This window comes from Carassius gibelio, chromosome B12 (genome assembly GCF_023724105.1).
Source record: "Carassius gibelio isolate Cgi1373 ecotype wild population from Czech Republic chromosome B12, carGib1.2-hapl.c, whole genome shotgun sequence".
NCBI lineage: Eukaryota > Metazoa > Chordata > Actinopteri > Cypriniformes > Cyprinidae > Carassius > Carassius gibelio.
Genome location: NC_068407.1, coordinates 8,082,644 through 8,099,300, shown reverse-complemented (window position 1 = coordinate 8,099,300; position 16,657 = coordinate 8,082,644). Strand labels below are relative to the sequence as shown.

Genomic DNA, 16,657 nt, shown 5'->3' with positions numbered 1-16,657 from the left:
TATTTACATGTAAAATGTATTTTATTTCTTTATTTCTGAATTACTTGCAGGCTTTCTTCTGGGTTATGCATTACAATAAATACAACAATAAAAATTATTCAAGAATTTAATTTAATTTAATTAGTGTTCATTTCAAATTAATGCATTAGTTAAAATCAAAAGTGGTGTCTTTTAAAGTTATTTAATGGACCCGAGCTAACAATGAACAGTTGTCTTTTTATTAAATAAGACTAAATAGTACTGCCATTAATGTATTGCTTATTGTTAATGTCAGTTAATGGATTAAATAACATAACCAAATGGGACATCAAAGTAAAGTGTTACCATGATCTGTGTGAGAATTTTGTCAACATTAGCTTTTACACATTTTGTTGAATGTGATCAGAATCCATAACTGGCCTGTAATTTCAGTGTCATGATAAAATTCTAGTTATTCAAATTACGTATGTAATACAGTATAGGCTCTAGTAGATTTATTATCTTTTAGTAGCTAAGGACCAATTGTATATACACTTGTTAATGTTGGCTGTCAAATATATTGTTGTGGGTTTGAAGCTCATTAAATGAGAGAATCCTATCCTCCTTATCTGTGTTACAGTGTGGTTTACTTCCATAATGGACGTCTTTGCTAATCCATGTCTCTGTGTTCTTTGACAGTGGCCCATCCTCAGGAACCAAACCATCCACCAGGAAAACTGGTTATCCAGTGCTATAAGTGTGGGCAGCCATGCAAGGGAGAGGTTCTCCGGGTGCAATCCAAGCACTTCCATATAAAATGTTTCACATGCAAAGGTAAGATTGATTTATTACACAGTGGCTGTTAGACCATCTTAATCTATTTGTGGAAACTTCTGAAAGCTAGTTTCTTAGGGCAAGAATGACGGATTAACAAAGTAGAACCAAATTCCACTTTAGCCTGTTTGTTATTGAAGTCATTGCTTCATCCATCCACAGTCAAAAATGTGACCAAAGGATAGATTAACAAAGCTGGCTCTGATAAAGCAGATGGCTTGTGGAGTTGAGTAAAGAGGAACCCAGAACTTCATTACCTGATAAATTAAACCAAAGTTAGTCCAAAACTGTATTACGCCCCCTCTGCGCAACCATGATAATTTAATAAAATGGGCCAGGCACTCTTTATCCAGACTTCTGTGCTCTTCTATGTTCATACCTGTTTTACCGACATCATTTGGCAGGAATTATGGAAAAACTGACTAAATTTGCTTGGAGAGTCTCTCTTGAAATGATACAGGCAGGAAGTACAGTAGATTGAGTTTCCCATCACATGTTTTTCTTTAGATCTGTTGTGGTATTACATGAAGTTTTGACCTTCTTTATTTAGTTGAAGAGTTTCTGGCTGTCTCTCTAAAAGCTGATTTTCATTCTTTGCGCTCCATATGGATTGACCCTCAGGTTGCATAAGATAATATAAAGTTTATGTGGTGGCATGTTGCCAGTCACAAAGAGCAGACAATCCATTTCCTTCCGGAAGCCTCAGCGAGAGCTCAGTGGCTCAATGTGCCTTTGTTTACGTGCTCTCAAAGAAGAAAAACGGTCCGTTTCTGCATTCTTGATTAATGTGCAGCACTTCAATATGTGAAACATTGAGGACCTGTTGATACAGCAGATAATTGTATGAAGGGTCTTGACAATAAATGTCAGTGCGTCCTTAAGCTTCAGTTCCAAGCAATCCTTTAAACAGCCCTCAGAAGCTGAGGTCTTTCAGGGTTTCTTTTAATCTCACCCGAGCAATTCACTCCACATGTAGCTCCGCATTAGTCACTAATCGCAGACGCTGCATTAGTTACCTGAAACAAGGTTAAAAATGAGAGAGCACTGTCATCATGACTGACTATAAGAGCTTGCGTTCTCTCTGTTACTCCAGCTTTAGTTCAACTTTTTAGTGTTAAATCAGTGCATTAAAAGAAAAGCTAATTCTGCTAATTAAGCTAATTGATGACACTCTCTGAACAAACAGACAAGATCTCAAAATGGCAGTGCGGACAGTAAGTACTAAACACTTCATTTTTTAAATCAGATTTTTTTTTTGCATTTTGTGTGCAAGACTGGGAAATCACGAGATTTACTTCATAAGCACAGAGCGAATGAAAAATGAAAAAAAAAAACACCAAAAATTACCAGAACTCGTTCCCACCAGCATCTGTCACATGATTGTTCACGTCTACAAGTAGAGTTGAAGTTTAAAGTTTAAAATAAGAGATTGAAATTATGTGATTCAAATCTATTTAAGATAGTATTTTATCATTAGAAACGTTTGGCATTTTTAAATTGAATAAATATAAAAATAAATACTGACATAATATGAATAATAAATACTTTCGAATTCTACACACTTTCTAGGTCACTAATCAAATAATCAAATTAGTGAAATTGGTAATGTGACTCTGTATAGACGGTCAGATGGTCTTGTTTTCAAACACAAGATGCTCATTGGATTATTCAGAAATCATGCTGGACAACATGATCATCATTTTTCATGCAGGTCAAACAGCAAATTAGTTTATTGTTTATTGAGGCATAAGTCTTAGTTAATGGTTTGTTAATGGAGAGATTGGACAAGTGTGACCTATTTATTATATTAAACTTTTTACTTAATGTTAAATGTGCATATGCATTTTGTTATGCAACATACATGTAACAACAACATACATGGATTTTTATGCATATAATACAAACCACAAACCAAACATATTATGAATTTTTTGTTTCTTGTTCAATTCAAATTGTATGATAAGTCAAGGATAGTTTTATTAAAGCAGTATGGTATCAGACATTTGGATCCCACTTTTTGAGAACCATGTGAGTGCCATATAGATATTGAAACCATTCAGTACCATTATAAATACTCAAAGTGTCATAGTCCAGTTGTCCTGCATGCATATTAACGTATATTAATCCCCATCTTTCCTAGATCTAGAAAGAGTAAGACTATTGCTAGCCACGTATATGTCTTACTTACAGAAGAGGACAGCAAGAAGGCTCAGGTTAAGCAGGCTGGTGACTTGTAGTCCACTTACAAGGGATCCATTATCTAATGGATCTCCCATATTTCTAGTCAGTCAACTCCATTCATAGAAATCAGGATTCAGGCTTCTACATAAGGTCTGATGTTACTTTCTCTGTGGATACCTGGCTGGAGTGCTTCTGCTGGGGTGACCTGCCAGTACCTGAACTCTGGCGAGAGAAGATGCAGTCCTCTACAGCTGGGTTGTAAGCTAATGGGCCTTGCTTTGCTCTATTAGTTTAATTTGTTCACTCTAAGCAGGCTCACTTAGAATGCGAGAGTGAGCATGTGCAGTCAACATCTACAGCTCTGCTCCCCACTTCTCTACCCGATCACTTTATATTCCTGCCCATGTCTCACCCTGTCTTTCTGCACATTTTCCCTCCCGCTCTTTCTCTCGCTCTGTGTGTGAATGCTGTGTCAGTCACCGAGCTTGTGTGTGCTATTTTGGGCATAGTCTCCGGGAGCTGTTAAAGCGCTGCAATGCTGGAAATAGCTCTGATGATCCCTATTGGGAGGATAAGACGGAAGAGAAAGGGTCCGCACATACTTCTACAGAGATTGCCAGTCTGTCTGTCTGTGAACGTGTGTGTGTGTGTGTGTGCATGTGTGTGTGTGCCAGTCACTCAACAGCTGTGGGTTTGCATTAATGAGGAGTGGCAGATGCCCCTCAGGGTCAAGGGTTGTGGGCCTGAACATGTCATTTCAGGATGTCATAGCCAAGAAGATGATGTCACAGGCTGACCTCAAAGCAAAAGATTCATTTCACAAGTATTTGAGCATTTCATTTATAGGAGGATGTTGCTTTGTTGAAGTTACTGCTGTTTTTATTGTTTTAGGTTTATGAGTTTTTCTCTGTGAGAACCAGATCATGTGACTTGAATAGGAGAATAGGAGAAAAATGAATCACCAATTCTATGTCTGCAGTAAATCGAATTTAAAGTCAGGCACGTTTTATTATGGATGAGCGCGCTTTGTTCAACGTGTTTTAGATTGTTAAACAGAAATACCCTCCCACTAAAATGATAGAGCCAGAAAAGAAGAGCCAGGACAATTTTTTTTATATGACTCTGAATGGATTCATCTGAAAGAAGATCATCAAGTCATATCCACCTAGAATGGCTTGAGGGTGGCTAAAGCTCAGGCGGATTTTTTATTTTTGGCTGAACTAACCGTTTAATTTGAATTTAATCTGGATTATTGGTTTAAGAGTTTTAGCAGAGTATGTTTAATCAACAGGAAGAGTAAGCTTGGTTTCTACCTGGCGAGGTCAGGTCATCTGCATTTTGAAGATAAGGTATATATTTAGATATCTATGTGTGTGGTAAGTCCTAATGAGATTCTTTGTTTAGAAAACGTGGAGCTAGAGAAGTTCAGGCAGTCCTTACTAAAATAGCGGAGAGGATTTTTCTGGCACCTGTCACTGTCAGAGACACACATTACCAACTAGCCAGACTCTATGATGCACACACATAGACTGGATATTACACACACACAAACACACCTTCCATCCCTTCTCCCATTAACCAAACAGTTGTCAGTTGTAAAACAATCTCTCTACTTTATGCATCCACACACACACACACACACACACTCTTTCAGTCACATTTCTCACTCAGTCTTTTTCTGTCAGTCTCTGAAGGGGACACTCATAAAACCCATTATAACTCACAACACCGTAAGACATCATGAAAGCAACAAACAATTTACTGCTCTCTCTAAAACCCAACATTAAGTCAGCAAGTTGCCTCAGATACGAAACACAAACTGTTAAGCAGTGATGTGTGTCTGGAACTAGCCCTGTAATGTCAAACCGAAGGCTGTAATACTGTGGCTTCACGAATGCAGCTGGGACAGGAATCAGCAATGAGTCCAACCAGAGGTCATTCTAAGAATGTCCATGATCTAAAGTCCACACACACACACACACACACACACAAAATGCTCTGTTTGTGAATGATTGAACTAGCATTATAGATTAACTTGCAAATTATGTTAAAAATGTGCAAAAATAGTAAATATTAACTTAGATTAGGGAGGCAACATTGCTGAAATATTTCTGTCTCATTTGAAAATTCTTTAATGTATAATTTTTTTCTCAGCAATGATATTTAACAGAGACTTTTTTCTTAAATCTTCTGCTTCTCAGATTTTCATCTCCCCCAAAACTGACTCAAGTATCCTCAAATAATAAACTCCAGCTAATCCCAAACTTCAGAATGGTGGTATATATAACAATTCAACTCAGTGCAGCCAATGCAGTGGATTAAGGGAAATTAATATAAGCACAGGAGATATGTGTTTAAGGATTTAAATTATACTTGCATGTAGCATACAGTACCAGCTGCATTCCTTGCTGAGGTCAGACTCAGAAATCATATATTTGTGCTATGTAGACTCAGCGGTTATTTTAACAATCACTGCATTTTATTTTGCAGCTTTGCTCAATGTGCATACAGTACACACCTCAAGACAAGCAGCATGGATAATGTGTCGCCATTAGACTCTGTCAATGCAGAAAAAAAACACATAATGTCTCCAATCTGGAGAACTTGCCAAAATTAGCTCATATTCCAAGCTCACATGACTTTGTTTCTTCCATTTTATAATATATTGTTCATTTCTCCATGCAAGTACACATAATGAAGATTGAATCCTTAAAAATAATGCAAATGCACCATGAGCATATCAAAAATTAGTCACTATGATATTTATAGGCCACCTGAATTAATACAATATCATTGTGTGAGAATTAACCTGATCATTAAAATCACTTCACTGAATCAAGTTCTGGATCAGTCCTGTTTATGAACAAATCATTATTTTGTGAACCAGATCTACTGATTCACTGAAAGATGCTGGTGATACATTGTTGCTTCTCTAATGAATGAGTTTTTTTAATGAACTATTCTTTTAACCCACCCATATACTGTATTCAGCCTGAGATCTCCAGTAATGAGGCTGAACAGGCCTGGCATTCAACATGGTGGTGCTTTGTCACAACAGTGCTGTTGGTAGTTTCACATGGATAATAAATGGTCCCATGCTCTGTGCCAAAGGGCCCCTTATGCCAGCCTGGGTTCTTGTTTGGGAATCATTTGATCTGCTCCATTAGCTGATCTCACAGAGTGATTAAGTGCATAAAAATGAAGTATAAAATCTCACCGCAGTAAAAAGATGAGAGGTGACTTCACAGAGACTGTGTTTGTCTGTACATCCCACTGCTGTTACAGTATATTCTAGGGTGAGATGTCTCTCCATGCAGAATAGAGGTCTCAAACAAAGTGGAGAGAAAGCCATGTACTGTCCACTAAAGTGCAGAGAGAAAACAGCATGCGGGGAAACTCATTCAAATATCGATGAAGTCTGTGAAAGCTGATGTCATCATATACTATTTGGGAAACCCGGGGCTTTCTGCACTTCTGCACTCTGTACAGATTGTAACTTGGCTTTGTTTCTGATGCCCTTTGTGTCATAGTATATGAACTGAATCTGAACTAAAAGTCACATTTGAGTTGAATCTCGAGTCTCTACTCTTCTTAAATCTTTCCAGTAGTTCATATGAATCCTTTTTTTCCTGTATCCATTCAGACAGAGGCAGAGTGTGAGGATGGAGAGGTTGTCTCAGTAATTGAGAGGATGGATGGATGTTTGTTCTGGGAGGAGTTAACAGGCTGTTCTGTTGAGAAGGGATCTGACAGACAGCTGAGAGCGTCATTACACTTGCGTCATTGCTCACGACACACACACACACACACACACACACACACAGACACAGCTGAACTCCCAGACACTCCAGTCCATGTAACTACTGCTTCTCTTCTGTTAAAGGAATACTTCACCCAAAATTGAAAAGTTTTTAATCATTTATGTCCACCCTTATGTCATTCCAAACCTGTACGAGTTTCTTTCTTATGTTGAACACAAAAGAAAATGAAGAATTAGTCCCCATTGACTTCCATAGTATTTATTTCCCAACTATGGAAGTCAGTGGGGACCAACAACTATTTTCTGGTTCTTTATGTGTTCAACATAAGAAAGAAACTTGTAGGCTTCGAACGACCTGAGGGTGAGTAGATGATGATAAAGTAAAATATTTTGGGTGAACTTTTCCTTTAAGAAGACATAAGTTTTATAAGCATATATAGACATGTTTTAGAAGGTGAAAAGGTTATATAGAAAGACACGCTTTGAAAGGTTTATGTAGGAGATATATGTAGATTTCACCTAACAATACTACTTTTTACCAGAAGGTGGTGCTTTTTTTTCATTGTAACAAAGGGCCTTGAATATAGCTGGAATCAGTACCAGACAACAATAAAATGGTAAGAAATGGGCTAAATGACAAGTTCTTACTTCCATTATTGTAACTTATAAAATAGAATCAATTAAACATAATAAAAATAATAATAAAATTATATTTAAAAATAATAAAATAATAAAAAATCATTTGAATACTTTATATACTAAAATACATTGGTGTAGAATTTGTTTTTTAAACGTGTGTACATTTTAAACTAATGACAAAGAAACAGCATGTAAAACATTGAATTAAATGTGATTTTTTTATTATTATTTTCTTGTAAAATATATGCAAATAAACCAAAGATTACTGACAAGTTCTAAAAATATTTCTTATATTGTAATAGTATTATTGTTGTCTGAAAAAAAACAACTAACTTTAAAATATTTAATTGTAGATGGCCCAGGATGGCAGTGAAGAGAATGGCAGTTGTGTTCCTGTGGCCTGTAGTTACAAGATGTGTGTGAAAAAACATTAATGGGTATGACATTTTCTAAACTAGCATCCTGGCATTCTGCACCCTGTCAGTGAAGGTTACCAGACACAAGTGAGGGCACTGGCTGCGACTCTTACCCATCTCTCTCTCTCTCTCTCTCTCACTCTCTGAGGCTAATCACTGCCGTCTCCACAGCCACCTGCTTGTCACATTTGCTGTCTGAATGGACCTAATCTTCCAGAAACAGAAGACCGCTTCAATGAGGCAAAAGATATGTTAACAGCTGTGGAAATGAGACTGCAAATAACATTTTGGATTTGTGTTGAAAACATACTGTCAAAAACGTTTAAACAAAATTATGATTAATTCATTTTTGAAGGGGTCATATGATGCTTTTTTAAAGATCATTATTTTGTGTATTTGGTGCAACAGAATATATTGACATGTTTTAATGTTCAAAAGCACATTATTTTTCAAATACTGTACATTATTGTAGGTCCTCTATGCCCCGCCTCTATCAAATGCATCGTTTTTCTACAAAGTCCCTCCTTCAGACAAGTGCAGTCTGCTCTGATTGGCCAACTTACACAGTGCATTGTGATTGGCCGAACACGGCAAGCATTTGTCAGAAATGTAATGCCCCTTTCCATAATTGGGAGCTTCATCTTTCAAAATAAATGTAATGATGGATAATAATGTCCTTAGTTAAACAATCAGTCCAAGCCCGAAAGGGGAACAGAGTGCCTTGACAGACGTAATGATAAAGCTTATATTTGTTTGCAGTACAGAAGCCACGAGTGGTTAAGACAGCTGACTCTACTGTGTTACCCTGTCTCTCTCTTTCTCTCTCTTACACACACACACATACACGTGTGCGCACACATACACAATATGCAAATCTCTGCATTGGAACATTCAATAGCAAATACTTAAACTAATAGCAATACATACTTACAGTAGCTGCTTCAGAAGCGCCAGATTGTCGTAGCAAAGTCAGAATGACCTCCTCTCCTAGGTTCACGAAACAGTCAAAAACAAATGCATTGCTGTTCTGTTGTTCTGTTGCACGTATAGGCCAAATTTGACCTGTGGTGACCTTTGATATGGCCTACCATGCCAAATCAAAAGATGAGGGGGAAACATAAAAACAGTGCATTTAAGCATATCTTCATTTCAATTTTTTTTTTTTTGCACTGAAAAGTGAATTTGGTAAAAAAAAAAAAAAAAATTCAAGATTTATAAAGTCAGTCAATGACAGTTGTAACAAATAGTTTAAATGTATGTGTTTTTTTTAGGTTTGATTGTTTATGGGGTGCAGTCTTACATGTGTTAATGCTTAGATTTAAAAACACTGCATTATTTTTCACAAAATTCACCCTTATTTCACGCCGATCTGTCCCTTCTCTGACAAATGCCTTGATTATTTGGTTTATTTCTGATTTTTTTCCCGTTATTATGAAGCTCCTCCCTCAGAAATACACGATGGGCTGAGATTGGTCAGCTGGCTCAGTGTTGTGATTCACTAAACCACTTCGAGTGCATCTGAACATCCTGCCCCTCTCAAGCCCGTATTTTACTGTTAAATGTATACTCTATTTTCATAAAATGGTGAAAAACTGCCTTCCTAATATCTTTACAGGTTGGAATGTAGGAGGATAGACAGAGAAAAACAGATAGAAAGAGAGAGGCAGTGAGAGAAATCCATGCTTTTAGGAAGGGGGTATCATGTGATGCTAAACAAGCTGTTAAATATCAGTCTCTGCCGGCCAAGGAGCTTTCAGAAAGATTTGGCATGTGTGACGGCAGGATTACACATAAACACGCTTAACAAAAGGACACAGACCTAAAACACCTCTTCATGCAGACCTATATAAAGTGTCTGAACTTGGGCCAGAGTCTTGAAAGCATCTTGAAGCCTCAGGAAACTCTTTAATTATACGCCTTTGTCCTCAGACACATTGGCCAAGACAAGCATAAGCCCCCTGACCTTATGTTTGCTGGCAGCCAAAATGTGTAAATCCCAGTGCAAAAGAGATGCACTTGTGTGACTTCTGAGTTGTGTTTCAAAAGAGCCAAACTAAGTGTCATTTATTTTGAAGATGGTGTGTTTCAGATTTCACTCAAGACTGTCTTGTAGTGTAAGATCTCATTAAACTAATTATTCTGATTTCTGATTTCTCTGTTCTCGTATTCCCATTCAGTGTGTGGGTGTGACCTGGCCCAAGGTGGTTTCTTCATGAAGAACGGGGAGTATCTATGCACGCTGGACTACCAGAGGCTTCATGGCACTCGCTGTAATGGCTGTGGAGACTTTGTTGAAGGAGAGGTGGTCACTGCTCTTGGGAAGACTTATCATCCCACATGCTTTGTCTGCACGGTTTGCAAGTAAGAGAGAGTTGCCCAAAAGCAGGCCCTTTTAATATTATATTAATATTATTAATATTATCATTTTATTTAATATTTATAATACTAATTATACATTTCATAGTGTTTTTATGCTTTTTTTTTATTTATTCCAAATTAATAACTAGAGGCAGTAACAATTTTAACAATATTTTGGAAAGAAATTTAAAAAAAATCATTATTTAACATTAGTTAACTACACTGTTAGCAATTGATGTAATTTTTACAATAAATTTTACAACAACGCACTGTATGCATGTTTTTGTTGTAAATACAAATGCATGATGGGAAATTAACGGACAGTCCTGTAAAATTATTGTAACTACACTGTAGAAGCATTTTTTTTTTACAGCAACCGCATAGCATTGTGGGATCGCTGCTGTTTGAATTTTGAAATTACGCGGCCAACGGACGATACCAGAAGTATTTTTAGTTAACATGAACTAAGAATAAACAATAGCCAATTTCTACAGCATTTATTAAGCTTAGTTGCTATTCATTTCAACATTTACTAATGCACTATTAAAATCAAAAGTGGTGTCTGTTAGCATTATTTTATGCACTGTGAACTGTGAAAGTCACGGCACACTAAGGAGTCTCTTTTGTAAAGTCTATGGACTGAAGGGAGGCAAGCTGTTGTTGTAACTTTACCTGCGGGTGTCAACTTTAATACTTTTAAAGCCATATTTAGTAATATTTGTGATTTATGTTTGTAATATCAATTATTTTGTCATCCAATTTTTTGAGGAGACACTGCCTTCCTTGCCTCCTCGGAGGAAACGCCCCTGATGTATAACAATTTAACATTTTCTATTTGAATATATCTTAAAATGTAATTTATTCTTGTGATGACAAACCTGAGTTTTCAGAAACTTTTATTCCAGTCTTTTAGTGTTGCATGGTCCTTTAGAAATAATTCTAATAGTCTGATTTTATGCTCAATAAAAACAAAATGTATTGTCATCGTCGAAAACAGTTATGTTTCTTAATATGCTTTTATTTCAAGATTCTTTGATGAATAGAAAGTTCAAAAGAGCATTTATCTAAAAAATTTTTTTTTTTTTTTTTTTTTGTAGTCTATACTGTCACTTGTCATTGATTTAATGCATCATAAATATGAATAATTTATTTATTACTTTTACTGCCAGGCTTTTAAATATTAGTGTAAATGCCTAAATGTCTTTGCATCCTTCTTCTGTTGCCAGACGGCCATTTCCCGCTGGTGATCGAGTCACGTTTAATGGAAAAGACTGTCTCTGTCAGCATTGCATCCAACCAACTTCCCCGACTCCCAAAGACATCAGCGCCTCTAATAGTGAGTCCACACTCACACACATGTGTTTGAGCTTATTGGTTATGTTTTAGTGTCCTACTCAGATTTTAGCTTGCCCCACAGTCATCCCCCTTTTATAGTTGTGTTAGATTGTGTAGTGTATCTATGTGTTGCCAGGTCTTATACTGCTCAGGACTCAAGGTCATTGTCGCGAGTTTGAAGCTCCCTTTCTCTTCATACGTCTTATGTGTCTCATGGTATAAGCATTGGGCTTATACCAGTCAGAATACATGTGCTGTACATTATCAACCAAATAGGAATGCACTGGCACCCATCCATAGCACCCAAAAACCATGATGGCTTTTACACAGGCAAGTATTTATTCTGAAGTATTGTTGTAATAAGGATCCCTGCTTCTGTGCTTCATTTCAGACTCTTCTAGGGTTACTTGAGTTGACAGGATGCTTAGACCAATTCCTGTGCTGTCATCCAGGAAAAAGCTAATCTCCTTATAAATGTTTCTCTCTTTGATTTCTCCCACTCTTTTATCTCACTTTGAGGAAGTTCTTCATCCTCCTCCGGTAGATTAGGGGTTCTCTTGGTGTAATTTAAGATGCGGGGCCCCAGGAGTCAAGCAGACAGGCACAGAGAATGAGAGAGGCTCAGAGCCAATGAAAAGCTCAGAGCACTCCTGTGCCTCACTCACTTTCTCTGGCCTTCCGCTTTCTGATAAATTCCGGACTGATGGATGCTGACAGGTCAGGGCTCCGCATGTGTAGAATGTTCCGATTTAATGAGGTTTGGGATTTCCTTATTATAGTAAATGGCTCTCGTCATTAAACTCAAATTGTCATAATGCAGGGAATCATTGTTATATAACAACATCAGGTGATGGATAATTACAGAAGCAATTTAGCAATTAATAGCTGCTGTGTTACAGAGGAGAGAATTCATGTAATTCTAAGTATTGCATCATGGGATTGGGTTGATTGAGAAAACATTGTGTAGACCATGTATCAGTGGAGTTTGAATGTTTTTGATTGGGTGGGGAAAAGGTGCAGGACACACGCACATTACTGTTCAAAAGATTTAATACCTTTATTCAAGAACATATAGAAAAAGCAACAAGCATGCTGTTTTTTAACTCTCTATTCATCAAAAATATCACCCTCTTTCTCAGTTATCTTTCTCCTCTTCTCCTATATGTGCAAGCATCCGTACTTACACACACAGACAGGAACTTAAAGAGCCCTCCTTAATATCTCTTTGTGTCATGCTTGGCTGAATAATTGTCATTCAGGAGCCCCAGGAAATTATTTGAGGCTGATGAAAGTGCTTTGTTTTTTTTGGAAGGTGCTGATTGTTTCGAGCTGTGATAATGCTTCTTTGGCAAACCCTACTAAGCTTATACGGCATGACACTTCTAAAAACCTGCACTGAGTCTGATACTTAGATAAACCCATGATAGGTGGATTGAAACTCTCTCGCACACACAGTGGGTCTCTAGCACACACACAGTGCAGGCAGAGGTTGAGAAGGCTTAAATGATGCATTAGAGAGCTAGATGCAGAGCGGTGCATTATATACTCTCCTCACTGTCAGTGGTTACCATCGTGCCTCAAGCAACATCAGCAGCGTCTGGGACCTCCCCACCCATCCGCATCCATCCCTGCTATTTAAAAAAGCTTTTGGGATTTCATCCAAGGAACATAAATAGAAGATGACAACCATGAGCTATTTTGATCCTTCAACCTTTTACACACGTTACACATGTATTAACTAAAAAGAAGCGCCATCTTGTCGAGGGAGGATGCTCGGCTTTTAGAAATGGTGCTGTAGGCCCTTATTCAGTTAGTCATGAAATATAATGATGAGTCACTATTGATCGCTGCAGTAATTTTATGGATGCAATATGCTTTGTTTGAAATGAGTTCTGAGAGTCTGAATAATCAGTGCTGTGTGTTGCAGATCAACAGGCCTGTCTGAAATGGAAGGAGTTTTTTTAGTTGACACTGACATCTAGTGGAGAGAATTGTTTGTGAACAAGTGACCCCGAAAAAAAAAAAAAATGCAATTGCTTTGAATCATAATATGCATGCCTTACCATGTATCATCGATATTGCTCACTGAAACTATTTGCAACAGTAATTGAAATAAAATATGAATTTTACATGAGAAACTTGGAATAAAAAAGAGACTGAAAAGTACTGAAATTAGCAAAACTAAACGAGAAATAAAAATAATTGAAAACTACACAGCATTGAAAATTAATTTAAAATAATTTTAAATCATAATATTTAAAAAATTATAAAAATGACAAGCATATACCATATTTACAAAATTACATTAAATTAAATTTAAACTAAATTAAATATCTTGTGAATAGCAAATCCAAATCTTGTCATGGCTAATGGCTGATAAACAAAATATTTTGGGCTATAATAAAATCTGTTATGCAACTTCCTGTTTTTCATTAGCATGTCAAAAAACCATGTAGTCTGTAAATGTCATTTTCAGGCTGCTGATGGTCTGCATCTGTGTGTGTTTTCTTGCAGACTGTGCAGGATGTGGCAGGGATATAAAGAACGGTCAGGCTCTTCTGGCCTTGGACAGCCAGTGGCACCTCGGCTGTTTCAAGTGCAAGGCCTGTGGGAAAGTGCTGAGCGGGGAGTACATCAGCAAGTGAGCTATGCCTTAATTATTTTTTATCTCTTGCCATCTCGTGCCTCCCGCTTTCTCTCTACAATTCCCCATCTCTTATCTGTCCTCTTTTCTTACAGCATTCAATTTTTGCTCCTATCCTGGTTTCATTGAGGTGAAATAGAATAGAGTAAAAACATAAATCTCTCTTCCTGTCCTGCTCTCTTTTTTAAGGGATGGGTCTCCATACTGTGAGAAAGACTATCAGATCCATTTTGGCGTGCAGTGTGAGGCCTGTCATCAGTTTATCACCGGGAAAGTTCTGGAGGTGAGTAACCAGTATGTGTATATAGACTTTACCTCTTGGCTCTTTTTAATAGTTTTGAGTTGCCTGCATACAGCAGGAAGCTCATTAATGGATCATAGCTAGACTCCAGATGTGAAGGTCGTTGCAGCTTTATTATATTGCCTTCTTAAATATATAAGGTAGAAAGTACAATCTTATCTCTTAATAATGCACTGAGGATAAAGCAATATACATTTTTGTTTATGTGAATCTATTTAGAATTTATTTATCACCGAGATATATTGATATATTTTTAAATAATATTATTAAAATATTGTAATATTATAAATTGCAATGCAATATAATTAATTTATGCTATATACACTGCCATTTAAGAGATTTGGGGTCCGTAAACTTTTCAAGAAGTATATATTTATTTTTTTATTTTTTATTTTTTTATACATATGTTTATTAAGAAAAAACACACTCAACTGATCCAAACTGAAATATTGATGTTTATAACGATACAAAAGATTTCTGTTTTAAATAAATGCTGTTTTATTAAATTTCATTTCATCAAAGAATCCTGATTTTATTTTTATTATTATTATTATTTTTTATCATGGTTTCCACAATAATTTTAAGCAGCATCTGTTATTAACATTGATAATAATAAGAAATGTTTCCTGAGCACCAAATAAGCATATTAAAATAATTTCTGAAGGATCTTGTCACACTGAAGACCTGAGCAATGGCTGCTGAAAATGTAGCTTTGATATCATAGAAAGAAATTACATTTTGAAATATATAAAAGTAAAAAACTACTAAAATGTAAAAAAATATTTGACAATATAACTGTTTTTACAATACAATATAACCCCAAACTTTTTAAAGGTATAGTGTGTTTTTTCAAAGTAGGTGAAGTTTCATTTTGCATTTACTGTATGATGTATATAATGAACAGTTATTAAGAGAAATAAAAATGACACCAATTGTCATCATACAATAATAGACAACACATGCCATAAATTAATATTGTTAGTAATTTGATGATTCACTTGAATTGAAAAATGACTTTTGTTAGCAACAAAATATCTTCTCCTGACAAATTTGAGCTGAGTTTTCTTCTGGTGAATCTATCTTTTCAGAAGAAAAATCTGAGAAGCAGGAGACCTACAGTAATTTGCTCTCAATTCAGTCGCATTGGGTTTCTAGAAGACACATTTGAGATATCCCTGAGATCTCAATTGTGAGTTTTCCTGCTTACAGATGTTAAAGATGGTCTCTTGTGGATTTTCAGTGTTTTATAGTCATGTCAGTATGTGTCAGCTCCCACTAAACATCTGGATCCCCTAAATGAGTGGAATCGTAAGTCCACACACACACATATCTCAACATCCAACAACATGGCTGAAATTACATCATAGCTCCATTTATCAAACATTTTAGAACTGACACCAGTCCAATGGGAATAGAGCAAAGCAGCGCCGCTGGGTGGATTCCAAGGTCCCGCCTAGCTATTGTGCACGGGACGGCCCCTTTGAGGCCGGGCCCCTCTGATAGGGTGGGAAAACGGTGAGATAGAGAGGGGGGAATTTAGGAAAATTCTCAAAAAAAGTCAAAGGGGAAAACGTGCGGGACTGAAGGGGAATAAAGGAGTTCTCTCGAACAAGAGAGTGCAAGTGACAAAAGTGATTTAACTGCAAAGTCGCAGGGCTGGGGTGCCACACGAGCAGCCTGCCAGAGGTAAAGTCTCTAATAGTTTCAATAGGGCTGGTTTCTCTTTCTTGGTGTTTTTTTTAGACAAAAATGTTTGCAGTTATGTCACAATGTGTGTTCTGGTCAGTTTTAGGAGCAACTCGTAATATAAGCATGCGGATGGTGTTTATCAACATACTTAAGAGCTTTTTCTTTGCTGTTTGGGTGCTCATGGTCAAAGTTTGCTGACCTTTCAACAGTCTATTAGTTACCGGTTCTCATCAGTGCTTTCTCATACACAGTCTGTTTGCACTCATACACTCCAGTAGACTAGCTGTGTTTATGGGGATCTGTGCAGCCACAGATGGTGGAAAGGAAGTGTTCTGGAATCTTATGCATGTGCGAGCGCAGAAGATCAAAACCAGCTCTCTGTCTATATAAATCCAAGCAGATATGTGTAGAATCTCAATGTAATGTTGAGAGCGACAGATGCCGCCAGTCTGCAGATGGCATTGCGTCCATGCCAAGGAGGCCATTCAGATTTGATGAGGGATGAATAATGCTTATAAACATTGCTGTGGAACTCTTAGGTT

The 16,657-nt window shown here is 36.9% G+C and overlaps 1 protein-coding gene across 12 annotated transcripts in view; it reads left to right on the top strand.

Annotated features, from left to right (window-relative positions):
- Positions 1-16,657, top strand: part of ablim1b (actin binding LIM protein 1b) — a 64,564-nt gene that overhangs the window by 30,608 nt on the left and 17,299 nt on the right. For 11 of the 12 annotated variants that reach the window (XM_052570802.1, XM_052570810.1, XM_052570808.1 and 8 more), the window contains exons 2-6: positions 658-792; positions 9,966-10,149; positions 11,373-11,482; positions 13,996-14,122; positions 14,315-14,408. In XM_052570802.1, coding sequence (XP_052426762.1) covers positions 658-792; positions 9,966-10,149; positions 11,373-11,482; positions 13,996-14,122; positions 14,315-14,408 — 650 coding nt within the window. Of the gene's footprint in view, positions 1-657; positions 793-9,965; positions 10,150-11,372; positions 11,483-13,995; positions 14,123-14,314; positions 14,409-15,745; positions 16,113-16,657 lie in introns of those variants that run through there. The other variant, XM_052570811.1, reaches the window with a different exon arrangement.